The sequence below is a fragment of the Anopheles stephensi genome, chromosome 3 (genome assembly GCF_013141755.1).
Source record: "Anopheles stephensi strain Indian chromosome 3, UCI_ANSTEP_V1.0, whole genome shotgun sequence".
Classification (NCBI taxonomy): Eukaryota; Metazoa; Arthropoda; class Insecta; order Diptera; family Culicidae; genus Anopheles; species Anopheles stephensi.
Genome location: NC_050203.1, coordinates 54,409,147 through 54,437,121, shown reverse-complemented (window position 1 = coordinate 54,437,121; position 27,975 = coordinate 54,409,147). Strand labels below are relative to the sequence as shown.

The 27,975-nt window shown below is 45.2% G+C and overlaps 1 protein-coding gene across 7 annotated transcripts; it reads right to left on the bottom strand.

Annotated features, from left to right (window-relative positions):
- Window positions 1-83: 83 nt before the first annotated feature.
- On the bottom strand, window positions 84-27,970 carry LOC118513376 (profilin). 7 transcript variants are annotated; one of them, XM_036059024.1, is made up of 4 exons: window positions 27,746-27,970; window positions 26,195-26,482; window positions 7,791-7,962; window positions 84-3,232 (listed from the first exon to the last, which is right to left on the bottom strand). In XM_036059024.1, exons 2-4 carry the CDS (start codon window positions 26,303-26,305, stop codon window positions 3,135-3,137), a joined length of 381 nt encoding a protein of 126 aa, XP_035914917.1. In that variant the 5' UTR covers window positions 26,306-26,482; window positions 27,746-27,970; the 3' UTR covers window positions 84-3,134. The 7 variants fall into 7 exon arrangements, with proteins under 7 accessions (XP_035914917.1, XP_035914915.1, XP_035914916.1 ...); XM_036059022.1 differs by having other exon boundaries at window positions 27,796-27,970; XM_036059023.1 differs by lacking the exon at window positions 27,746-27,970 and adding an exon at window positions 27,162-27,294.
- Between the last annotated feature and the right edge of the window lie 5 nt (window positions 27,971-27,975).

The following is a 27,975-nucleotide window of genomic DNA, read 5'->3' as shown; positions in this document are numbered from 1 at the left end:
GTATTAAGAAGTGATGGTGATGATTTTCGATGCCGCCAGCCATAGTTTGTGGTAGTTTGTATATACTGTCCTTATTTTTCCTCTTCTTTTCTTTTGTTAAATTGTGTTTGATGTTTTGCTTCGATGGCCGCCATTTTTCCATTTTTTTTCTTCTTCGTTAGTTTAGTATATTATCACTCGATTTTGTGTGTGTGTTTTTTTTCATTTTATGCTCTCTTTTATGTCGCCACCACATTTCTATTGGCGTTTGTTGCATCTTTATGTGGCTTCTTCCGTTTTATCTCCTTTTAAGTTTTCCCACTATGGTGTTAGTCTTTTTTATGTTTTAGTATCTCATTCCTCTTCCCGTTCCTGTTGCTGCTGTATATGTGAGGTTTTTGTTATCTTTTTTTTTTGTTTTTCCCTATTTCTTTTCTTCTACACTTTTACTCCCATTTGCGTGAGGTTAGAGTTGTTTTCGGCTTGCGCTCTCTTGCTCTCGTTTTTTTTGCTCTGTATAATCGTTTGCTAGCATTTCTTTCCTACTTTCATTTGATGCGTTTTCTCGGCAGAATTGCCATTTTTCTGCTTCTATTTTCTACACCCTGAAGAATTGAAGTCACTTTGCGTTGGGCGCACACACATCATGGACAGCGGCAGCAGCCCTCCCACTCGCCACGGGAAGAAATGACTAGAAATCTCCCTAGGAAAAAAATGTACACAAACTCACGATTTTCTCCCTTCCTTGGGAGAGATCAAGATCATCAAGAAAGGACTGAATTTTCTTTTTCTAGTCCGGTGATTAAGAGATCTTCTTAGTCTTCTTCCTTCGGACTACAACCTCTAAAGGTCTGCCATTTTTGACTTGGATTTACCCGTAACTGGATAATCAACAGTCCTACGGGAACACGCGGGTCCGGATGGGATTTGAACTCCGGCCCTGTCGAGGACAAGGACCGTTCACACACACTGACCGATTGGAAGTATTTTCGAGAAGATAAGGGACAGTCACTCACCACTACTTACGAGTTTAAAAAAGCGGAGCCTTATAAAGGTGTTGGAAGGGAAAAGTGATCAAACCTCCACACCGGACCAATTGATGATCCGTAGTGGAAAAAGTCGCCCCAATTTTTCATTATCACACACACACCAATATCTTTCCTCGGACATAGCAGAGACCCACACCAACGCAAGCGAATTTCGTTTTTCTTTTTTCGTAGAGCTTTTCCTTTACCTTTATTCTTCTTCGCTTAGCCACATTTTACACATCAGTTGTAGGCAAAATAAAAAACAAACAAAATGTTAAGCTTACACAGTATTATCAATATTTTTTTATTATTATTTCCTTTCTCTCTCTCTCTCTCTCTCCCTCTCGCTCGCTCGCTCGGTATCATTTTTCCTGTCGTCCGGGGCACGTGTTCTCTGCTTCCTTCATCGTAGGAGTTAGGTAGTAAGTTTCCGTTCCGTTTCTTGCGCGTTTTTCTTTCCTAGCAGGTGAGTGTTTTATGGTCACTCTCTCTCTCTCTCTCTCTCTCTCGACAGGATAAAGTCCATCTGTTTCGTCCTCGTCAGAGCGTCATCGTCGTCCTTGTCGTCGTCCGTCCTCTCCCTGTACGCAGTCTTCTCTCCTGTATTCTAACACTGTATTTTCATCCTAATTATGAATGTGTGCATGTGTGTTATTAGTAGTCGATTTTGTCTCAACACTCCTCCTCCTTCCGGATCGGTTTTTTTTTCTTCTTATATTTTCGTATCTATTGTGCACTTCCAAACCATTCTGCTACCTTTTTTCTCCTCCCCTTTTACACATGCTTCCTTCCTCTCGTCTTCCACACTCCCGAGAGATCGTGAACGCTGATCTTGAAAAAAAAATGCTTGCTTCGCGCCTTGCTGGGATAATGCGCGATTAGCTTCCTTCTCTGTTGGTTTACATTTGATTCGCGAAACACGGAGGTGAGGGAATTGCTCTGCAAACTTACCCACTTCAATCGGAATATGAATATGCATTCAAAGTTACTGGTGAACGGGCGCGTCGTGTGACATGGTGTACGTTGGATGTAGTATGTTTGTTAGTGGGACCGCTCCTGTAATCCCGTAGGACATACATTTACGGCACCATGGTTTATACACGGTTTCGACGATGGTTGTAGTACGATCGAGTAGCAGACGCACTGCAAGAAGCATCTCTCAAGCAGATATCAAACTGGCTTCCCGTATAATCCGCGAGCCAAATATACTGCTGCACTTGACTATCGTGTCTCACCTGCTCCACACACACACACACACACACATCCACGTACAACAGCATCACACGCGCGGCGCCCAGTAGTTTGTTCTTTCCTGTTTTTCGATGTTCCTCCAAAGTTCCAACCCGGCAAATTCCATTATCCAATCCAAAGAGTTGTTGTACGAATGGGCGGGGTGGGGGGAGGGTGTTCATATGTTTCGATCCATTTTTTGTTTGTTTTAATGTATCTTCTCTGCATACGCTTCGACTCTCTTTATTCAAGTGTGTTTCTAGTGTTTAAATTATAAAAAAGCAGTATGAAAGTATATTTCCTCCACATGTTTTACGTCTTCTTCTCTCCGTGTGTTTCGTGTTCATCTTGTTTATCTTTTTGTTTAATGTCTGCACGTTCTTACTCTCTCTCTCTCTCTCTTACTGATCTCACTACTTATCCTCATGCCTGGATCTTGCCGCCTGCACGATCGCCGCCCCCGAGTCCTAGAATGTATCGGAGTCTGCTACCGGGTGCTGTCCTGCACAGGAGCTTCAGGGAGGCATGTGTGGTGGTGGTGGTGGTGCGGAGGACAAATGGTTTGCGGATTTCTGCAACCAACACACACGTACACACACACACGCGTACTCGCGTTCACATGGCTCGACACAGCATCCCAACAACAACACACTCGCGGGTCACAGGGGGGGGGGGCTAATCTTCACGCAACAATCCTCTATTACTCCATGTTTCTCTATAAAGGTTCCTCACTCTCTCTCGCTCTCTCTCTTTCACACCCTTTTCTTCTTCTTATCAAAACTCACACACTTCTGCTGCGCCACACCATTTCCGATTTTCCTGCGCCATCGCCGCGCGCCTATAAAGGGGGGGGGAGGGGGTTGTTGTTCTGTTCTTTTTGTCTGCCTTTTCCTTCTTCTAATAACCACAGGTAATTAGATAATCTCCCAGCTTTTCTACTATAGATGCCGCCTGCTGGGGCTGCACGGGTTCCTCGTAGATAGATACTATAACCGCTACATTATCGAATTGTACAGTTCGGCACCACACACACACACATATAACGCACACGCATACACATACACACAGGGTGCGCCGGAAAATTGTTGTGGGATGCGAAATCGATGAGGTTGTTGAGACGTTTGCGGCGGCAGGTGTGGTGATGATGATGAACGGGTAAGATCGCGCCCCGGTCGATGTACGTTGGAGAAGAGGAAAAGAGTGAAACAAAATAACGAAACGGATCGGGCCAACCAGCGGATGGCAGCAATCGGGTTCCCATGAAGCAAGGAGACACGCAGCACGCGGCACAGCAAGTCCCGATACCGATGACCATCGAACGGAAGGTGAAGATGATAACGCGCACAAACACACACAACACACATCAAATCAACGGCAAAAGAAAGAGAAAATTGAAAAAGAAGAAAAAGAACACAGAAAGAAAAACATCCGTTATGAGTAATGCAGGATTGAGAACATTAGAGCATATAGGTGTACAACATGTGTGCAAATGTAAGGGGCGACAGCAGCTCTAACAACCAACAACAACTTCAGAACAACCTAATGAGTAAGTATCGATCTATATGAGGATTGATAAAAAAAATGGCTTGTTTCTTTTTGAATCCCTTTCTTGTTTTCTATCATTCGCACGAGATATTCTCTACAGCATACAAAAGAACTGGTTCAAGCAGACAAACCATTGCAGAAAAGTCAAGTTGGAAATCGATAATGGAAGCGCAACAACAGATTGCACATTACAAACTGGTTGTCACAGGAATGGTAAAACGGCACACACTGCAGTGATTAGAAGGCAGGAACATTTTCTCCTGCTTTTTATTAGTATGACGGACATCGTCCAGGAAAAAACTCCCTTACTCTTACAGGGTTTCCCAGGCCAGTTCAAAATTGTAACACCATATTTCAACGGCATAAAACGCTAATCCGACAATCGTGTATGCAATTCAACCTCGTTAACCCTTCTCATCAACACGGGGGATAGCAAACAATCAAGTCATAAATATCCCAACTCGACAATAGAAAATACCTAGTTCATGGAGCTATTTTTGACACAATGTTTATATGCTGTTTATACTACTTGGTTTCACACTATAATTCCCGTTATCATTTCAATTAATTCTTATCAAATGGAAAAAGTTCGGTAGCTGAGGAAATTACGGCGCCAGTCTTCAAACGGAAAGTCCCATTCAGTCCGCCCTCTTTGCGCAGGACTGTGACTATCCACCAGCTAAGGGAAAAAAATCAAGTCGAAGAAATAAATGGCAGGCCGAACCCTTAAGAGGTTATGGTGCTCAAAGAGAAGAATTAGAATTAGAGATTAGAAAAAGCATAAAATACCTCTATTTTTTATTCATGAAGGCCGTATTGCTAAATATCTCTATTAAAATGGCAATAAAAATCCATCAGACTTATCTTTAAAATTTAACTGAAGTTTTAAAATGGAAATCCTATTAAATACCCGTTTTAACGGTTAAAAATGTTAATGTTCAACAGTATAACATCGAACCACGCAGTATAAACATGCTGCTTGACAGCTACCTCAACTAGGTATTTTCCAAGGTATATCAAGGTATATGGATATAGGAGGTAGAGTTGTTTAGAGCAAATTGAAATTTCTCGACCTGGCATAACAGTTCCGTGGTCAACGAGGGGAAGAGTATTGAGAAGAGTGATGCAAGCATCGGAGGAGGCGCCGGTAGTAGTATCGCTTGCGATTTTTTGACGAAAAATGCAACCAAATATCTTCGATCGTCCGTGGGACAACATTTGATATACGAAAATGACCCATAAACAAGGCCAAAACAAAATTGCTCAAAGGACTGAGAATCGAGGCTGTTTGTTCATGTTGGTAGCCCCATACCATATGTTTTTCTAAACAAACTCTGACATATCTCGTCTAAAATGGTGGGCTGTCAAAACGACAAAAATTCAGCTTCTAACTAAATACACCTTGATTTTTCCCCCATATTTTTCTAGGTATTTGAATTGCATATACGCGAGGTCGAATTAGCGTTTTAGGCTGTTGGCATATAGTGTTGTTACAAAATTGAACTGGCCTGGGAAACCCTGCAATAAGGTAAATGTGACCTGTCTCAGCAGTAAATGATTCAGCTCTAAAAAAAATGAGCAGCATCATAGCTGCGATGTCTAACCAGTTTTTACAGGGTTCACCGATAGATAGCATACGGCGAGCATACCTTAGCGGTTCGCGCAAACGTTTAAGATATCTGCGGCCATCGATAGCGATTCGCATGTACAATTAGCGACTGGCCCAAAATGGATAGCGATTCGCGTGCACACTTTAGTGAATGTCAGAATTCGGCGCGGTTTGAAAATATAGGTTTATATGACCCAGGTTGAGGAGTCGAGATTTGAAAAAAATCGTTTAAATTTCATTTTTGATGTAATTGGAAAGTTGTTGCGCACAAAAGTGGTGTGAAAATTAATGTTCATTATTATAAAGCATAAATTTATTGATTTTCAGCGTTGGTTAAAAAAATAATAACAAAACTATGTGAAAGATCAGAAGAACAGCCATGTGGAGAATTCAAACATGAACGTATATACACGAATTCAAAATTGATGCGATCACGAAAAAAAAAATCCGTTCAGGTAATGAAAATATTTAGCATATTGGTCCAGCAACTAGTTCACAGTTTTACCAAGCGATTAACAATCAAAGCATCATTAGCGGTTTAAATGTACATTCCTTCGTTGGTTTTGGTTTTGGCAATCATCCTTTTAAAGGTACGTATTTCAGCCTTACAATTGAAAAGTGCTACAACTAGAATTCTCTTTGAAATTGGGTGTTTTCTAGGTGTTTGGCTACGGTAGGAGCTCTTGCTTGTTGAAGTGCGCTCGTGCAACATTGTTCTTGTCGGTAAATTTGTTTTATTACCACACCGTGAAAGAATACAGTGAGTTTCAATAGAGGTATGTGCTGAAGCGAATCAACTGAGACACACATCGTTTTTTTTTACTTTTTGCTTGCAGATATGAATTCCAGCCAAAGCTCTGTACAAGAGGAAAATGCAAGTAGCGCTATGCAAGCACCTCGCAGCCGAAAAACTACCAGCAACGAACATAGAGAGCGCGTGGTATGGTGTATGAAAACGGAGCCTTTGCAGCTACGATTAGCAAAATGTTCAATTTAAAAAAACCGACTGTCCATGGCATCATCAAAAAATACCAAACCCAATGGCAAATCGAGGCAAAGAAGCGTGGTGGCAACAAATCTAAATTATTGTCGCAGCAAGCCGTAAATGATGTTCGTAACTTGATCGACGAGGACTGCACGGTGACGCCTAAAGCACTCGCAGAGAAAGTGTTCGAACAACACGGTGTTCGAGTTTCGTCCACAACCATAGCGAGGGAATTATGGTTCCCTCCACATGGCTGTTCTTCTGATCTTTCACATAGTTTTGTTATTATTTTTTTAACCAACACTGAAAATCAATAAATTTATGCTTTATAATAATGAACATTAATTTTCACACCACTTTTGTGCGCAACAACTTTCCAATTACATCAAAAATGAAATTTAAACGATTTTTTTCAAATCTCGACTCCTCAACCTGGGTCATATAAACCTACATTTTCAAACCGCGCCGAATTCTGACATTCACTAAAGTGTGCACGCGAATCGCTATCCATTTTGGGCCAGTCGCTAATTGTACATGCGAATCGCTATCGATGGCCGCAGATATCTTAAACGTTTGCGCGAACCGCTAAGGTATGCTCGCCGTATGCTATCTATCGGTGAACCCTGTATTCTAACATCCCACCTCGAAATAATGATCGATGGCTAAATGGTGTGAAAACCCCACCAACAAGATCGTCTCACTGACTCAATTGCATTCCATCAGGTATGACACAGCATGCATGGGGAGAAGATCGTGCAACTTGCACGAGTCAAACACCATCCCTGTGTTTCCCTATAATGGCGATAAATGTGGAGTCGTTTTATGGTGGTTGAGACGATATCTCCAGAAGCTATGCATACACAACAGAAGTAGAGAACAAAAAAGCAGCACATCACATGTTTGATAAGCAAACGAATCCGGCTGACGGTACAATGGAACGTGACAAATGCATTACGTCCCTATCGGCCTGTGTCTTTGTTTTCTAGCGCTGATGATGATGATGCTGCTGCAACCAACACCAAAATGCCCCCACGCGTATGGCAAAGTATTCAACAACACTCACGTAGGACACAACATATGTTTCCTCTTATCTTGCATCTGTGTGTGAGATTCGCTTCTTGGCAGTGTGAGATTCAACTGAGGCTGAGACCTCAACACCCTAGCCTTTGCTGAACGAAATGGACAGAGTTTTGGAGCTGATGGGAGAACAAGACTTTAAATATCCGATGACCATCCATATTAACCAAAAAAGGAATCTGAATGCTCTGCAGATTTTAAATTTAACTGTCAGCCAATCAATAGCAATGTTGCTGAGTTGTTGCTGTTGCTCTTACTCATTTCCTTCGCCTTGAAACTTCTTATGCGCACAACATAAGACAGCAAAAACCCGGACTTATCCCCCCCAAACACTTACCCTGTTGCGTCTTCATACAATGTACACCAGTTTTGCCAAGCTTGGCACGGATCACTCGGTCAGTGCCGGAAAGATATATGTATCGCTGGCCCGCTAGTGTCACACCGCCGGATGTGAGCAGTTCGGTTTTGTCGAAACCCTGAACTATTTTGGCCACCTCCTCTTTCGAGACCTGTGAAATGGAAGGAGAAGAAAGAAATAGGGGTTCAGTCTTTGAGTATTTGGGGGGGAAGAAGTAAATGACATTAAATCGGTATTAATTAAGCTTCGCATTTGAGTGGCAGAAAGAAGAAGAGAAGGGGAAAAAGGACCTCGGCATAAAATGATGATTGACGACTGCTGGATGGATGGATGCCGGCGAACCAGAGACAACATCGAACAACTCGGGTCCACCAAGTCCAAGCTTCGCCACACCAAATGTCAACATCAGTCAACTCCATCGAGTCGCAGCAGTTTGTGTATATCCGTGGTTTTGACCTACTTTGACTGCTCATTTAGCTCAAAATAAACGAAAACTGTGTGCGGGGTGAGTTGAAAGCTGACTGCTGTCACCTGTCTCTCAGTACTGCCGAGGGTGTATGCTCAATTTGTAACAAGTTTTGAATGAGGCGAACCATTTCCATTCTCGTAGGACGAAGAAGAAGGCAGATTTAAATATTCTTCAATTTCCGTACCGTAATCCACCCCAAAACTACCAACACGCGCAAGGTGACAATAAATAAAGAGAAAACCCCCAAATACTTCTTAAGACGTAAGGTTCACGCTGCATCAATAATTGTCCCTGAATATAAAGACACACACCCTACACAACAGAACCGCCCATATGTGGGATGTGTGGTTAGGGGCACTCCCGTTCCCCTCATTCTATCCCGTTCTAGGCCAAATTTCGATTGACACAGTTTTAAAAATAGCATTAATACACTCATGCAAAGTATGCCGCGAGAGATCTCACTGAAGGACACATGACTCTTTACGGGGCAGTCGGCTAATTAAAATGCCATGTCGAGGAGAGGCGTTCGGTGACGGCAACAACAAGCTTGCAAATTCCACAACCAGTCAGCGAGATATAGCGACAACTTCAACTAGACGATATTGTATCGCTGTAGAATGAAACCGGAAGCGAAATTGAATAAACACTTGAAAAGTAATACCCGCAAAAACCGCCCAATCTTATCGAACTACACGATATCTGATGCTCAAGGAAACTTTCCAGCTGTCCAAACTCCGACCAAGACGTCTCTTTCTCTCTGTCCGACCTGTCCAATCGGAACCAAGTAAACGGACATGTGCTCTAAATTCCGTGACTAAAGCGCGCACATTAGTGGCTAAATGTTGCGAATTGTAACGGAAGCACAGCATGTCTAACGAACTGTAACAGGCGGTGGCGCACAATTACACCAAGAAAAAAAGGGAGGCAACAGCGAAGAAATTGTTTACGAATGATATCTTTTTTTACCATCCCATTCCACGTTCGCTGCCGCTTATCGCAAAGCTGTTAGTCATTCCTTGGCTTCACAAATCGATTAACAATGCGTAAAGGTTCGAATCGCTCCGTGTTTTGTCACCTTTAGGTACACGACGGATCTTCTCATCGTCATTGTCTTTAGGTTTAGGTCACTCGCTCCGACGATTAATTCAACTCCACCCGTATCGGCCACGTGGCCATGGACCCAAAGATAGGGGGCGGCGGCCGAGAGTTCACCGTACGTTATTAAATTATTACCCATTTTAGTGGCCACCCCAATCAAAAAGGTGTGCGCACGCGGTTTCGGTTGGTTAAAACGACATGATGAGAGACGTTTCGTTGCACACGATACACGCCACACTTCGTTTTGGTCCCGCCGTTTTCGTACTCTCCCGTGTTGGGAGGAGGTTGCTTCGTCCGAGTTCCAACCCGTAGGACTCGTGGTTGGTCGCTCGGTCCGGATGAAGAAGAGGGATGATGAGGTGTAACAGTCGTGAAGGTAGCAAACAAAAAAAAAAACGAAACTAATGCGTGCGTGAAAGAAAGTGGGAAGAAACCAGCGCAAATGTTATTTTTAACAGCAATCGTCTCTCCTTCAATTCGAAAATCTGTGCCGCTTGTCGTCGTGGTCCTACTACTACCACGCAGTTTGAAAATGGAAGGTTCGCAGCATTCGACGGGGGGGTTGTTCTTTATCGGTATGAAATATACTTATAATTCCTGTATGACCCCCACCAATGATACACTTGGAGGAGGACTTGCGACAAACTCTCTCGCTCCATATGCGCCAAGTCATCATCGCTTGTGGCATTTTCTTCTGTTCCATCTTCTCCTCAAGCACACATAAAACTCATATGGAGTCAGCGCTTCTTGCTTTGTGCTGATATCGGATTACCGGAGGTCGTTCAAGGGCGTTCAAACGCTGGAGAGGAGGCACGGTGTTTGATAGAATAGTGATGCGTGACACCGGACCGACCCCGTCGCACAACCATTTGTTGCAATGAAATTTTGCTCAATCAAATATCCGAATCAAAGCTGATTCGCGTAAACAATGTGGAACACAAACGCGCGCGTTGGCAACTCGTAAAACCCCCGGGTTACGATCCTTTAACCCACGACACAAGACGTCTGTGCGTCAGCGAACTGCAGCAGGAGGGAGAGAGCTCGCGCTCTTCATCGTTAATCATATCTTGCGATCCTATAACGAGCATTGCGTTCCATCATCCCAAATTCACTAGAGAGAGAGAGAGAGAGAGAGGGGGGGGGGGGTGAGCGAAGAGAGATGAAGAGAATGGTAATAACTTTCACCTCATTCCGTATTCGGTCAACGGATGTCTCACAGCAAGAGGTATATTTTTGCCGGCTGCCTGAAGAAGGCAGACTGGGGGGGTCTGAAGCTTTACTTTTACTTTCTTGTGTCCCGAACTTGATCCCTTCTCCAAGTTGTCTCATCTCAGTGTGGAGGAAAGGTAACGTCGACGAAAATGATGGGAATCGAAATTTCGTGAATTTATCAACTTACAGAGCAATGGCAGACATGGTTGATAATTTCGTAACGGAAAAGACAATCTATGCATTGCATTTACAGAAAGGCTGAATAATGTTCAGTACTAAGACCACAAGATGCTGTTGCTACAGTCTCCAGGAATGGTCCTCTAAATCTGATTTATGTTCATCCATTAACTGAGCCTTCTGCGCCCCATATAAAATAAGCCATCACTTCACGTAGCCATCTTCAATCATGTTCTACAGCTTCTTCTCTTTGTAAGGATATATCACGGTTCGGTGTGGAAGTCTAGCTTCCTGACCTTTCTAGCCCTTCAACACTACTCCGCAATTGTGGAACACGATCCTCTTTGGAAATTGACTGGCAGCTAAAGGCCATAAAGGTCCTCCTGTCTGAGGTCATCCTGAGACTCTCATTGAAAAACATGCGGAGGCATCACATCGCCTTCAGACAGTATCCGAAACCCATCACAGGTTGGGAAAATTTAGTCTCAGGACGAGGATGAAGGCCAGTGAATTATCCCAGCAAGTCTCTTGTTCATACCAGATGGTTTTTCTGTATTCAGGGACCATTGTTAGGTAGCTGTCTTAATATCCCTAAAATGCCGATTCCGGATATCCATCCTTTCTGACATATGTAGTATAAATTAAGAAGGATTCAAACGACGATTGACGAATATTCTGAAGCACTATCTCTGAGTAACAGAAAAATATTAACTAAACCTAGAATAATTATACTACAGTAATTTGTTCCAGTTCCCAACAGCCTACAAACCGAATATCGATGTTTGCAATGGACCGAGCAACACAGCAGCAGCATTTCATGAATCAAGAGGCACAACATCTCCTAAGCAGGGCATGAGTTGCCTTACTGGTGCGTTTGTTCCGACCAGTCTTCCAACCACATCTCTGATACATCTATATTTAGTATTGTTTGTTTCTTGCTCGCCAGAACACCACGAACCGCTTGTTTTCTAAGCACGAATAACCTGAACCTAACCTAACGGCATGAGAGGAGAACCCAGCACATACGAGATCAATGATCACCGTCATCGGAACCGTACCTTCACCGTCGTGCTGGTCTGAATCTTAACTCACTGTGGTCTCTCTCACCGTCCTCACTCGGTGGGTTTGACAAAATAGGATTTAAACACCAAAGCCGGGTACAAGATAAAGCGCCGTAGGCACCACATTAAACCCGCTTAACCGAGGGGAAGCGAGAAGGGTGGAAACCGGGTGTGAGAGACCTCCACCGACGAGACACACGCCGTGTTCTGAATCATCGTCACCACCACACCAAGGGGATAGCTTCTCGGGCGCACACTCTCGCGCACTTACTACTCTGCCCAAATGTGGTAATAGCGCTGTGTAATGAAACGTGCTTTAAATCGATGCGCGCAAGGGCAGCATTCAGGTGGTGGTGGTTTCATTTTTTTACCTTTTAAGTAGCTAATTTTTAACCCGATGAAGACTTTTCAATCCACTCTCCCTCCATCACCGCTCCTCGCGGGTAGTATTTAAAGAAGCTGGAAATGGACAGATGAGGCACAAACTGATGACGTCCGTCGTCGATGTCGAGACTCGGTGTGGACCATCCATATAATGGAGAAAAAACACACACACCGAACCGGTAAAGTGTGCGCGCAAAGCAGACCAACATTCAGCCTATTTATGGCTACTGAACAAGCGCACTTCTTTGGCACATTTGCACATGATCTCTCTTCCAAACAAAACTTCGGGCGCTTCTTCGCTCCCTGCCACATCAATCTGTAGGACCGCATGCAAAACGTGCCAATGGCGGCCTCCCTTCCTCCTTGGTGATCATCATCACCCCATACGCATGTCTAAAATTAGCCATCGCAAAGAAATTGGCACGCTTCGAAGAGATCCAAAGAAAACACAACCCCTGCGCGCTGCAGACGTGCGGTGGATAGGTCCGTGTGTTTGCAGCAGCTTCAGGAGGGCGAACCTGCAGAGTGCGGAGAGTAGAAAATACTGATCTCGCCCATCGTAGGATTGTTGTGAAGGTCATCGGCATCGGCTGAAGAAAGCTACCCCTTTCGCAGACCGAATTCCTGTGACCAAATCGGATTCTCGGCTGAGGTTTTAGGAACAGTGTGTGCGTTGGGAACCAAACATGGGATAATGATTGGCCTCCGATGGGGGGTCTCTTTCACAACGCACGAGGTGGTGTGTACGATCGACATTCCATCTCAATTAGTATTTTTCCCCCTTTAAGGATCTTTCACCGTTAGATGTGACGAATTTAGAGTTGGAATCGAAAAAAACTCAATTCAACGCCGCACACCACAACTTTCGCCAAATTCCAAACAGTCCTATTTTTACGCCACTTCGGTTTTTTTTTTCGTCCTCTGTAGAACACATTGCTGATGTGATCCTTCGAATTCCTTCCCAACTCTAGCATATAAACAGAACTTAAATCATCTCAGCCATCCACTAAATGTTCCTAATTTTGGTGCAAAATAAAAGCACCGATCGCTGCTAAATCGTGAAATGTGTTCGCTAAAATTAAGCCCACCGTTAAAGCCACCGAGCTACTACCCCGTTTTATCTCCTTCCACTTGGCTTTTTTTCGCGTGCTGGTGCGATGTTCAAAAATTCGACTGACTCTCCTCCTCGAGAGTGTGCGTTTTTTTTCTGTGTGACTTGAACAAATTGGAGCGTAACGGAGCAGAGCAACGCAGACTCGGCTGCTTCATGATATCATATTGCTTGCTACCTTTGCCACACACTGCCACGCTGATGAGATGATGATTGTCGATGCTTTCGCCGACCGGTAAAGTCGAAAATGAAGGATATAGAGAGTTCCAACGTTTGCTTCAGTTTGCGCGGAAGTGGAAAGATCCGGTGAACCCGAGCTACCGGGCACGGTCCAAAACCCAAAGGCACACTCATATCGTGTGGACGTCTCGGTTCCGGGCAATTAAGTTCGATTTGGGCCAACGACTTTTCCAGTAGATCACACTGCTCTTTCGCGTGTGTGCTTGGGCATTCGAGAGCCTCAGCTTTTTTTTCGGGGGGGAAGTCTTGGAATATCTTGTAGTATAGAGTGTCATGAAAAATATCCGCCATGCCATGCTACATGAATCATAACCACCTTCACCTTGGCAAACGCTATAGCCAGCTCTCCATCACCCAGGTCAGGTCGTAACATTTCACTTTCGCAACCGTCTGCCTGCTCTCCTTCTCTCTCTCTCGCGTAGCCATGTCCAAAAAATGGTAGTACTTTCATATTTTCTTCCTCCAAAACGCTAACTTTTTGATCGCTTTTGATCCGAACGCCGCTATCTGCTAACGTTTGTTTCAGAAACATCTTTGTTTGATGAACAGCAGCAACAACTATTCAATGACCTTCCAGCCAAAAACTCCCGGCGTTCGTGACACCGTTCCATCCATCAACAATTGCACTCCCCCTTCAAAAAATGTACCCCGATCTTTCCACTTTCTAGCGATAATGAGTTAAAAACGCCGGTAAGAGCCGGCCCCGAACTCCGCAATGAAGAGCACTGATGGAAGAGGAAATCGCAGCCAACCGACCGAGGCACTTGACCGTTACATGAGGAGCCCGAAAGAAAAGGCTATGACTATATAAGTCAAATCTGGCGGGTGGTATCGTTGTTGGTGGCTCATCGAAACGGGTTATACAGAAATAAATAAAATTAAACCATTCCATCTCTACCAACTACAATCCACGGTTCGTAAGAAGTAGGTAAAAGGAAAAAGGCCCAAAACGCCCAACAAAACATGAAAAATGCCGATTCAGTCCGAGACACATACGGTGCCCGGGCGCACCAAGCAATTGCCAACTTTGCGCATTTTAACATTTTCATTCAGCGAACACATATGCGCCGCCAGCCCTCGCGCCACAGAGTTTATTATTTTGTAATAATTTCATATAAATGGCGAGCGCACACACACACACATGTGGTTGGAATTTAGCAAACGCGCCAGGAAACGAACGCACCCTTATTTAACCACCCCTTTACTTAAACCCCGTCCGTTTTTGCCTTCCAGTGGTCATTTTCTTCTTCTCTCCCCTACACACACACACACACACCACACGTGTCTGGTGTCACGCTGAATAAACCAAGTCCGGAAAGTGGGGTAAAAAAAAGGGAACCGTTTATCACCACAGCAGCTGCAGCCTGCTGTTCTGCAAACACTGCCTTACCAGAGGACGCTCCAAAGCACGTAGCACTGGAAGCGGTGATGAGTTATCTTTTTCCACCATTTAATCAATTATCACGTCATTAGTGAGCCAACAGCCACACAACAAACAAACAAGAAACAGAAGAGTTGGTGGGCAGCAAATGGCGATTCTGTCCAGGTACCCCCACAACAGGGAGAGAGAGAGAGAGATAGGTAAGTTGGAAGCCCATTTTTCCGTATCATTAGCGCAGAATCATTCCCCCAACGAGCATGACTTCTTAATGGGCATCAACAACCCCGCGTTAACGAGGAAGGAATGTGGAAAACCACCCGTTTTGAGGAAGAAAAATCATTCCAACAAACTAATCAACCGGTGCAGCACCTTGATGGCCGTACCACGCGAGACGGCACTGTCAGCCACAGGAAAGGGGTGAAGAAAATCACAACTGACGAAGAACGGGAAGGAAAAGCAAAATGCAACCACCGGACTGGACTGTCTTTATGGGGAAGCGAAACTCACCAGACCGAAGGAATAATTTTGGTTTCATATTTCGGCTGCAACTGATATACAAGACTGCTTCTACGAAACTAGTGCTACGACGAAAAAGAAGTCCACAAGTTTCCCAAATCGAAAGCGCCCATGACCCATCAGCGTAAACAGGCATCGTTACTCACCCTTTGCTTGTGAATGATTAACATCAAAGAATGTTCACTAAAAATAGACTTGAATCATAAATACAATCATCGGTTTTAACGATTCCTTCTAACCGTGCATCACCACCACACCACCGCCACACCATCACCCAAATATCGGTGGCGGTACTCGACGATGATGACTAATCAACCGCAACTAGTGTGAACGTCCCCCCATATTACGTCATATGCCGGATTCGTGAGCGCTACACGCAGACGGTGGGTAACATGCACCTGACGAGCAAGTTGCTTGCTGATCGAAAATCGTATGATACGAATCCCTTATCTACCCCTTTTTGTCTACACAAGAGGCACAAGACACCGACCGCGTGGTGCCCCACCAATCTAAGAATGCTAGCCACTACTAGCTAACGCCTAGCGTTGCTCGAACGTACATAAGCCTCAAAAAATGTGTGACAAAAAATAGAAACACATCAACAACGACTAAGCCGAGTTCGGGCTCAGGAAGGTTTAAAATTCGTGTGCTTCATCCTCCTACAACACCATCTTGCCCATTGTGTGGCGGACGGGGGTTTCGCTTTCGTTCGATCGATCAATCATCGATCGTCGATCTTTTTGTGGTTTGAGAAGGCTAAAATAAAGCTCCTAAAATGAAGAACTAAATTCACATGACATTAAGCAGCAGTGCTGAGTTGGCGAATAATGCGAGAACCAGGCCCTTAACCTGGCGAGAACTAGAAAATTGTATGTAATTCACCATGTACAGCCGTAACAATTCATTATAGCGATAATTGATTTTAAACTTCGATTATTTCGGTTAAAATGCATACGAGGCGAGCATGAAAATAAGTCAACAAACACCTAATTTGTATATCTTCAACATCGCAACTGTTGACCATAATGATGGTGATGATGAGGCGTGTTTTCGAAATTTATTCCGCTATTTCGCTCTGGTTGATGCAGTCCCGGGTGGTGGCATGTGTGGTTAGCAACAAAACGTGATATTGCAACTGCACCAAACTCACCCTCCTCTGGACACATGTGACGCGGGGCAGTGCACGAGCACACACACCTTCAGCCGAGACACGTCCAAATGTCCCAACTATGGTAAGGTATTGTAAAGGTCTCGTTATCTGGTTTTCTAAAGCCTCTTCCCCTCCCTTTAAGGCTTTCTTTTCTCCGTCTTCTTTCTCGACTTGCCAACTTGAATTTTAGCCAGCGTAGAGAATTATAAACCATTTTTACAACCACCACCACCATGCCAAAAGTGGCTCTACCAACTTTATCTACCCTTTCCGATGTGCGTCGCGATGCAACGTCTGCGTCAGAGGGGGGAGGTGGTGCGCGGACCTGGGACCTTTAGGCGTCTCTTTCGCTCTCCTCTTTCCAATACGCACACACACACACACACTTCGGGTGACACATCACCTCAACCCAAACAACCAAGCAACTTTGGCCACGCGCGCTTGTCTTCACCACCGTTGTGTGTGTCCCCACCGGAAAGCACCGGTCCAACCAGTTCCGTGTGACGGAAAGATGGCATACAAGAACAAGAAGCGCGAGACGGTTCCCGAATAAAGAGAAGGTGCGGTGGTCAGACAAACGTGTGTGCGTCCGGTTTTCTCATTTTGAACAGGATTGAATTATAAAGCGCGAAGCATTGGAGGACATGCTCTTCGCGGTTTTTGTATCTATATCAATGTTTTTGGTCTGCTTTCTTGCAGGACAAAAAAATCACTCGCATCTTAGTAAGTAATTGCTGATCTGTTGATCAACCTACAGTTCCTTGTTACACAGAATAGTGGGACAAGATACGACCAGGATGAACACAATAGAATTGGAAAAACAATCATCCCCTAAAGAGAGTATAAACTAGATGAAACTGTTAATGGAGATGAAAATCTACACAAACTTAGAATGAAGCAATCTCATTCTACTCGTGTAATCGCTTTCATCTTGGTAAAATCACGGACAAGGTCAAACGGTTCACATTCCCACTGTTTAGTGCATCATCCGTAAACGGACTAATTGAGAACTCAACCCCATGCGAGTGTTAATGACACACCCCATCCATCTCACGCCCAATCCTTAGAACAACCTTCAAACCTAGACGACACACACGACACGGCTCCGAAGGGACAGACAGACAGAAACACATTCGCCATTAGTCTTCTAGAGGCGCGCGCGCGTGTGCTAGCCATTCCTCGCGTCGTAATTATTCAAACAGCATCTATGCATAGCGCATTATTAATCGTCCGTTCTGTGTTGATGTTGTCGGAGATGACGATCGTCCGTTCACAGTGCACACATCGGCTCTAGCGATAATCCTCCTCACGCGGAGTCCACCCTTCTATACATTCATCATAAGCTAATCAATATGCTACGTTAGGTTATTAGCGCTTATATTAAAATGGCAAACACGCGACACCTTTGTTGTGCACGAACGCGTCTGCATTTTTCTTCGCCCTGCTGTCCGTGAAGGTCAACGAGTGGCTAGGGCTAGGCTAGGGAACCAAGTGAGAAGTGATGATAAATTTCATCAAGCATTAAGCCATGAGGAGGGATGCTCGATTGCAGTTTCCGAATAGAACTTGAAATCAATTCATTTCCTGTCGATCAGAGCATCCAACACATTTCAGTTGTCCAAGATAAACAAAATCGACATATTGTTATTAACAGTCGTTTAACTCGATTCATTTAAATTGAAAGCACATCCAAGTGTTGCCTCCATATGAGCGCGCACTTTTGTTGCTCAACTCGGAGATTAAATGCTTTAATGATCCCTGCATTCCTTTTACTCCGGGAGCCACCACCACCGATAGTAGTAATCGTCTTTTTGAATGAACCTGTATGGGGCAAATGCAACACAGAAACTCGACACAGAAACTCAAGAATGTGTCAAGTGCACATACAACGAACAACAAGTGTGACATTACGCCGTCACACAATGGGTTCTCGAATGCGCATTACACTTTGGGTACAAAATAGTTATCACGGGCCCTCTTCATATTGCCCCTCTGGGGCTGGCTACGGAAAACCGATAGCAACGAGTGACAGCAAGTGCACCACTGCTGGTATTAGTTCCACGAAAAGACCAGCCACACACAAACACACAGCGTTCCACAGCCCCGCTTACATTACTTAACAACACTACTTAGCCCGGGTTGGTTCTCGATGATGCTGGGCTGTTATTGTGTTTATCATGATGCTCCTCCACGTGTTTCCTTCTTCACAGTAAGCGATGCTTGCCGACGCGACGTGCGACTATATCTATACTAGCTCTGTTTCAATTGCGCGACTCCGTGTCGCTCTCGTTTGCACAGCTGATATACATGCGGGTGTATGAGGAGATGGTGGTGTGGTGGACGACCATTCATATGTCGTGTCCCCCTTCTGGTTGTTTTGTGTCCTCTCCACGCTTGGCACTTCCATCTTGACGGGACCGCCGGCCTGCACCAGAGAAAAACTGCCGACCTTGCCCAAGGGTAATTGGATTTCCTGTGAAATTTAGAAATGTGCCTACACTTTCCCCCTTTCTAGAGCCCCTTTTCTAGAGGTTCATTACTCATGCTTCCTTTCGCGGTACGAACAAACCTTCCCTACCGGGCCCTTATAGCACACAAACACACAGAAGAATGTCGATAGAAACAGAAGTAAAATGTAGAAAATCAATGTATAGTGGGCAGAAGCTAAAGACAGCTGATAGACAGACGCCGTCCCCGCTGCTACCTACTCTGGGCCACGGTTTTGGTCATGGAAATGATACATAGAAATTGAACACGCGATTCCACCTTCTTCATGCATTGATGGATCCTGCTGTTTGCTATCCCTTCTCCCCGCATTGCATTGGCTAGACAAGCCAGCTCCTAGCACCTCACACCCAACACAACATCCACATTTACCAAGAAACCCCATCCGACCAGGTTTGCTGAAAGTGACGACTCTGGGGGGCCGATCGCACTAGGCACTCGTGTTCTCGTTCGAGGAGGCAACCTTCGCCACTGTGACCTTCACCTACTCTCCGCGACGGCTGCTTTATTGTGTTCCAGCCAAAGAAAACGGCTTCAATCGCTAGCCTGCCGGCCCCATACAGGGTGCAGCAGCAGCCAAGAAGTGCAGCATCGATGTGTGCCATGAACACATTGACCCGTTTTAGAGGCCAACAACGCTGCTGCCTGCCTGCCGATCATATGACACAAAACCATCAACTGTCGGCGTTTTCGTCGATTATTTGCAATTCGCTTTTTCTACGATCAGTGGCCATGGTATGTCCCCTAGACGATGAAAAAATGGCCGCTCGAGGGGATGACGTAGGCCTCGAGGATGAATCCAGTGTGTTGTTGGAGTTGACAACAAAAAACAATGCTTGGAGAAGATTTGGCACAATTAAATTTTAGTAACTTTAGAGAAGGAAAGATCATCCCTGAGCAATTTTGAACACCTCATCAATCAATTACTATCAAATACTGTTTTAACAATCATACAAGGTCCAAAAACTTTCTTCATACTTTCACATGCTTTTTGTGAAGGGTTGTGAGAAGTGTTAACCCTGCAATATGAACCCTGAGAAAAAGATATATGAATGATTCATGTTGGCTCGTGTTCCCATCTAACTTTCCTCCATTTTCTCAGAAGCCAGCGTATGATTGAAGATACCAAAACAAACTTCAAAAGCCACATTTGATACGGCGATTAAAAGGCAGTTTTGTCCCTCCGCTATACACCACCGCAGTATCATCGCATCCATTAACCACACTGGAAAAGAAAGGACAAACCGGATTCGATAGTTCGAATATTTATGAGCCCTTCCATCGATCTCATCACCCTGTTACGACGTGTGTGCCTCATACACAGGGAAGGGGAGTTTGAAGCGGAAACTGTCGCTTGCTTATGAAGAGACGGCGGCCAACACTAACCTTTGGACCGACTCTTCTCCTCCCGCAAACGACAGCAGACAGAGCGTAAATATGTATATACGTATGAAAAGGAAATCGCCAATCTCACATACACATAGAGTGTCGCTTTTTTTGTGGATAAGTTACGATAAGTCTCGACCGCCTCTGGTGCCCGAAGAAGCTGGACGTTAACTTTCTCTTTCCCTTTCTTCATTCCCGAGCTAGCGCGCGCACGCTAACACAATCGTCTGTCAGTGGAGGGTCCCAAAAACCCAGCATCAAGATCCTGGTGGAAGGTAACTCTCTTTCTCTGTTCTTTGGGGACGTTCGCGAGTTGCAGAGTTACCTCAGATTACTATATAGTTTGAGCCTTATGAATCACTTGGCAATTAAAATAGTACAGAGCTCAAGATCATTGAGAGACAAATTCTTCCAAAAATAAATAACCAACATTAGTCATTGGGTTTGTTTCGTCTGTGTGCATTTGGATACAGCAAACATTCTCCAATCTAGAAAACAACTACAAATCGTCCAAAGTTCTCTTAAAGAAAGAAATTCTTTCAACTCCAACACGTACCTCCACACCATTAGTCACTTTTCGGTAAATTAAATGTTGGCCTTGTGCGTTTAGTGACTGTGAAAAATTAGCCTTCGCCCATATACTCTCCCCTACCACAGCAACTGTATGCTGGCGTTTTGGTCGATATACTACTTGACACATTTTGTCTCATTTGTTTGCCTTTAGCAACTTTACTGCCATTCTTGAACATCGCTCAGATCTGTCCACCATATGTCGAGCACGATACGGGCGTACAATGTTCTAATAGACCAACCGACAGACACCGAAGACACGCTGCAGCAGTATGATGCGCTTTTGCCATGGCGAAAATCGTCTGCGTTAGAAGGACACCACACAAAGCAAAGCGAGAGAACGAGAACGCCAGGGCGTCGTCAGCATTTGCCATTTCCGGCCACCACTATTCATCGCTCCTTTTCGGAATCAACGTTTGACAAATTGACTGCGGGCCCAAGCGAGGGCAGAGCAGCGCTCCAACCCAACCCATGTCGATAATGTAGGGCGCGTTCTTGCTTACTTCCCCATTTCCTCCTCCTTCTTGTTCAGTGCGATAGGGACACATGGTGCCTGGAATCATTTCTTTTTTTTTCTATGTGCGGTGGAAACCACCGACCATTCCATTGCCATTACTAATGCCCTTGATAGAGATCCGGTTGGAAATGGAACTGGGGAGCCCCGTTTCTTTTCGCACATTCTCCACTCTATAGCCCGGGAGAAGAAGACTGCGCAGCATAATCAGGGCCGGTGGAGTGTGTGCTCCCCCCGCGGGCGAATTCTTTTATCACAATGACGACAGAGAGCCGGCAGCCGATCGATCTACAACGATGATCCCGCAACATAAAAAAGCTATTCTGCTTCACGTTGAAACCGAGCCATATGATGTCCGCCCGTGGGTGCGCGTCTGTTTGTGAGAAAATATTTTGTCGAATTTTCAATACATTGTTCTTTAGCTACATTTTTCATTTTCCAGCTTTCCACCCTATCGATGAAACACAACAGCAGCACAGCATCAATTACTAACGAGAACGTTCCTCAATTCCAGCGTGTGTGTTCCCGTTCAACACACACCTAAATCAACAAACACTTCTACTGCTCCTTGGGCTACAAAAACGCGTGGGGAAACCGAGCCAGCACACTTAGAAGTAGTGCTGCCGCCCCACATCATTTCATGCTACTCTCCTCTCATCATCAAAACCAAATGGGCGGAAAATGCCACGGCAAACAAAAAAAAAGAGCAAAAAAGAAAAGAACAAACATACTCTCCCACCGAAAGTAAAGAAAAGGCATTGGAAGAGCTGGCGCACAAAGAGAAGGAAATAAATTTGCTTACCATATGTTAAAACTCATTTAATCGCACCAAATAGGGTACTTGGTCCCCGCACCGCCCGTTCCTGACCGAAGAGGAAAGAAGCGAAGAAGGCAGAAGGCAAAAAGACGGCAAGAGCGTTCTCCACGCAAAGTTTTCCTCCTGGATTCGGTCTAGAATTGGTACGGGGATCGTTGATCCACACACTCACTCGGGGTAAGCAAGCGCGCTGCTGCTTCGCTATCTTCTCGTTCAAAGTGATTCCCGAAGAACGATTTTTTCGGTTCGGGAAGTGCGTTGTTCAGAAGCACACTTTTAAAACCGTAATGAACAGTTAATCTCTTTGCTTTTTCCCCCTGCGCTTCACGTGTGTGCTCGGTGTACGTACCAGTGAGTGCTCAGAGTTCGGGCTTCCACCATTGAGATGCAAATTTTCACAACACCTTTTCTACAAGCAGTTTCTCTACATCGTGATCCTAGAAGCACTAGCCCACTCTATTCGGATTAAACTCATCTCGTCCAACGGAACTGCTCGACTTGTAACGTGTAAGAGCAGTTCCTTGTTTCTCAGAATTAAAAATTCCACATTTTACATATAAAATTTAAAACATGAGTAATAGCATTACATTCTAGCACTCCCAGCGTCAAGTGGAAAATGAACCCGCTTCAAGGAAAAATTGTCGTTCCTTTTTTCCATCGTTTGGATAGGAACCTCATTCGGGCACGGCGCCATTATAGACACAATTCATTACACAAATCGTAGGCGTGGTGGTGGTGCGGTACAGCATAGGCTGTAGCACGTGTCTCAGATTTTGTCCCACTTCCGGTGCATTATGCGTGCTTTCCTGGGACCTGAGAGGTTAGTGGATGCAGGGGTGGGATTATTCGCTGCAAACATATTACTTCGTTATACCATTATCACTCGCTCTTTGGGGGTTGGAAAAACATGATAAATGTGTTACTCGCACTGTGGCGCATATTCCCCTAAGGAGTTTTTTTTAGATAAGAAGGAGTATAAAACGGTTTGATACTGTCAAACCAGTTAAAAAAAATGCAGAAAACGGATGCTCCTGTCTGCTGAGTATTTCAGATGACGACTGAATACTGAAGCAGTTTAAATTCCTTTATAGCAAGTGGTCTTCTTATATATATTCTTGGCTTAATGGCCTGCTAGGTCTCAACTTTGCTTCTACAACCTCGTGGAGTCTTGACCTGTATGGGTATTGAATTATTGCGTACGGGGAGACAGTCCGGCCAGTACTTTACATTCGTTCTTGTGACTGCCGTGTATCTAAAAGAATGGAGCGGTTTAAACTTGTTCTGTTTTACCTGTGGTTGAATAGTCAGTCCTTTGTATGGGGAGACAGTACGGACAGGATTCGATACATGGTCCTGCCCTGCCATGCAAAGGTAAGCTTAACTTCCGTCTCGGCCAATTAGCAACATTGCTGCTCGCCTTTTTTTGCAACATTGAATCAAAATTTTATAAAAGTTCGAACAGGATAGCGGAAGTCTTTAAAAAACGACCCTCTAAATTTAACGATGAGTCATCGGAAACGGGGCCATACAGTCACTTCTTCGTCTCAAACAAGGGAAACGCAGGAGGCGCAACAGCGGCCAGACCAAACGCCATCCTACAAGGCTCGCACGCACACACGGTCCAAATGCAAATAAATGACAGATGCTCCCCGCATTATGTTTGCCGCGCGGTGCGATATGAATGATGGGGGAAACCAGGGAGAACACAGCTGAGGGAAACAACAAAGGGCAACAATCGAATGCCGAGATGGGTACTACTGACGATGCACGCACACACACACACAGAAACACATGTATGCAATTTTTATCTGCTTTTCATGAGAGCAGTTTTCACCAACACCTTTCGGTTGGTCAGAGAGATAAGATAAACACGCGTACTTTTGCGCATCGACTGCGCCGCTGCAAAACAAGAGAGCACATTTTTGGTGTGTGCAACGCGAAGTTTAAGTGAACCACAACTTCTTCATGAGGCGGTGATAAAAAGTACACAATACATTTAAGATTGCCATTCTGCAAATACCGTCTGTACAAATCTGGCCTCACGATAGTGGAAGCGCAATGCCTAAACCCCTTCACCTTCAATCCCTCACCCTCCTCACCCACACCCACAACACACACACTCACATGGCTGTCTGTGCGCAGTCACTTCCTACTGCCGAAGTCAAGTACGCGACGGTGGCTGCGGTGGCGGTGAACCGGTTTAAAATTCACCGGCATTTTTTGCCCTTTCCTTTCTTTTCGCTATTGCGGAATATAGCACCACTACACATACACATATGAGCAAGAGCGCACACGCATCTTTTATGCTCTGTATGAGAAATGCAAAAGCGGTGTGTGAGGAGCTACAGCAAAAAAAGATCGCCTTTTGCACACGCACTCGTTGCTAAGCAGTGAGTGGTATTAGCGGTTGTCTGTGGTTGTGTGACTCAGTGTTACCCACCGAACACATCGCGGGGTGTGCGTGCAAGAATCGCACTTTTACTACACCACTACACACACACGCGTGCACAATACGTATATCGTACACACCACCAGCCCTTAAAGATGTGCAAAAAGTGAGCCAGCGTAGAAAAGACCACAAAAAAACGGGGCATGCGGTGAGAAATATTCAGTCCCTCGGACACAGAATGCTGCTGGTTTGACGAAACAATTCTCAAAAGATGCTTTAGTCTGATCATTCTGATGCTGCAGTCTGCAAAAACATGCTACAAAGACAAAGCAAACTACCGAAACAACGAACAGCAGAGCAGACAAAAATCACACTTCTTCTTCACCGGGTGGGGGCAAAATCGCCATTTTGAAAATTTTCTATGGTGAGCCGGCAAAGTTTGATCTTCTTCTCACTTTATGTGCTCATTCATTTGAAGTTTCGGTGCGGTTCCACCTTTGATACTGTCCACACCTTTGCTATTACTTCATCAAAGTACAAAAAAGAATGATTTTCCATAGACAATAGGCACTAGAATACGTGTACCAACTCAAAAAGGGCTAACACCGGATACGTAATGCTGGCAGGCTGTGTAGAAGATGTGAGTCAGGCAGAGTTCTCACCTACGATGAGTAATCATATTTCCACCGTCTTCTCAACACCCTTACCCGACACCGCATGCCGGACATTTACATGCGTCTGGTATCATTTCCATCGCAAAGAGTGCATTCACTTATCATTTCGCTAATTGCAGCCATTTCACAGGAAGTTATCGACATTCGTTCGTCTCGACAGCGCCGCATCATCATCTCATCTCACGGGTCACACCCTTTGATGAGTAAGCAGACCACGATACAGCGTTCACTACGCAACGGATTCTCACTCTCATTGCCGCTCGCTCACTCACACGCATCACACTTGCAATATGCTCCGTTTCCCGAAGCAACAGTACGTAAGCGGGACACAAAAAAACTTATTTTGCGACACTCTTCTGCATACGGGCCGCCGGCCGCTTTCAACAAACAAACAAAAAATGGCAACGATTCCTTCCTCTATACATGGTGAACTCTGCCTGCTCACTTATGCTCTCGCTTCTCACGCAACGAGTTACTGCTTTTCCTTCACCCCTGCGAAGGGGCGCTGGTGACAAAAGTATTCTCGTTGGCAAGAGAAAAAAATGCCGACAACATCCCTTTTTTTCCCAGGATTGTAATGATCAGACAGAATTATGTTGCGTAAACACATACACACACACATACGTCACTTCATTTCAACAACGCCTTTTCTGGCACACACCACTTCCACTTGCAAGGGCCACGCGAAACAAAGGATCACAAATTTCACACACACACATACACACTTACCTCAAATCCTTCAGATTTGGCCCAAACTCCACCATCGTGACCGGCGATGGCTGCCTTCGAAACGCACTGCGAAGCGAGAAGCTGATTGTCGACGTAATCCTGCCAGCTCATTTTGTGTATGTATTAAAAAGTTGTAAAAGTTGCTTCTGATGCTGCTTCTGCTTTTGGTGCTACCGCTGCTGCTGCTGCTGCTGCTACTGCGCTTCCGGTTGCCTGGGATCTTCAGTATCCGGAAACTTTTATTTCTTTTTGATTCTCGATTACTTCGAGCTTCGTGTACTCTATTGCCTATATTTTATAGAGTGTGAGAGAGTGAAAGATAGAGATAGAGGGAGATCGGTGATGCACCGCCAGCACAATCCAGCCGACGACGAGGAGTGCAAGGGAGAGCGAGAGAAAAAAAAACACGGAAACAAGGAAATGAACAATGTTAGACTTGTGGGGTGCGAAAGGACGCGGAACAGTTCGTGTCACAATCCACACAAAAAAAACACACGCAGGAGAGACAGTCGCGGTTTGCCGGGTCTTTTTTCACACGCACGCACGCACGCACACACACACAATTCGTGGAAGCGTGGATGGCTCCGCCGAGCGAGTTCACAAGTAGCGCCGTAGTAGTTGGAAACTTCGCAAAACGGATCTTGACCAACACCCGGCCCTACTTCGAACGCAGGAGAACGTCTACGATTCACCACTACCACGCACCACACCACGTTGGCTTTTCACAAATGTAGGATTTGCAGCAGGAGCAACATACAGCGAAAAAGCTACCACACCACTTTTTTCGCCGTGTGTCTCTCGGTGGCTGGAAAAGTCCAACGCCTGTTGCGATTTGCTCGTATCGTTGCCTGTCCTCGAACTGCTCGGTAATGATTAAATCCAGCCTTAGCCCTACACACACTCACCGGCCGCGTTCGCTGGAGGAGAAGGCAAAACCGAGTGTTTTATAACCTAAAAATCCGTCAACCTTTCTTTCCAAGCGCACACCCGAGGAGCCACAGGAATAGCCGACCGTTCGATGACAAGGATCACTCTCTACTAACATTACCACATCGCAAACGAGCTACCATTGCGCCGCTGTTGTGCACAATTTCACGCACCGATCTTGCTTTCTCGCTCGCTCAACGTCATCACACACACACACCTATGCAACTTATGTGTTGAACACATCTCATCAACACTACCGCGCTGTAGGTCCACGTACTGCCACTGCATTACTTTCGGACACAACATCAATGCGTGCGCGCGTTTAAATATGTGTGTGTGTTTGTGTGCGTACGCATTCTTACAAACACTCACGAACGCACGTGCACCTCTCTCGCATACACGAACAGGGCTATCACCGTCGGTGCAGGCTTCCGTTCGAAACTCCAGTGAGAAATGCTTCTTGTTCTTTCTTTTCCACTCGCGTTTACACCAATACCCACAAACGTTCCGTTCAAAAACCGGCTCTGTCCCAATGACTTGCGTGAATGTACGCGCCCGTTCCGTTTTTTTGCTCTCTTTCCCTCTCTTTCTCTCTCCCATCATCCACTGCCGAAATCCACTGACCAAATGAGGGAGATTTTGGCTAAATAGTTGTCCCGTCGACGGCTATTTACCTGTACTATGGCCGGTAATAACACGATACCACCACGTAAAACTATTAAAACTCCTAGAGAAAGCGAATGGCGAGGGCTTTCCAGCAGGGGACTGCACAGGATTGGAAACCGTAAATCTCAACCGAAGCCGCACGAGTGGAAGAGCCTTCGAGAAACGCGTTCACTGTTTTCTTATCTGAC

Bases quoted from the DNA above. Each gene is read 5' to 3' on its own strand.
- LOC118513376 (XM_036059024.1), bottom strand. From the start codon at position 26,305: ATGAGCTGGCAGGATTACGTCGACAATCAGCTTCTCGCTTCGCAGTGC. The intron at 7,963-26,194 runs GTAAGTGTGTAT...TCCATTTCACAG, and splicing joins CCAAATCTGAAGGATTTGAG to GTCTCGAAAGAGGAGGTGGC. The intron at 3,233-7,790 runs GTAAGTGTTTGG...TCGATAATGTAG, and splicing joins TTGTATGAAGACGCAACAGG to CGGTTATAGTATCTATCTAC.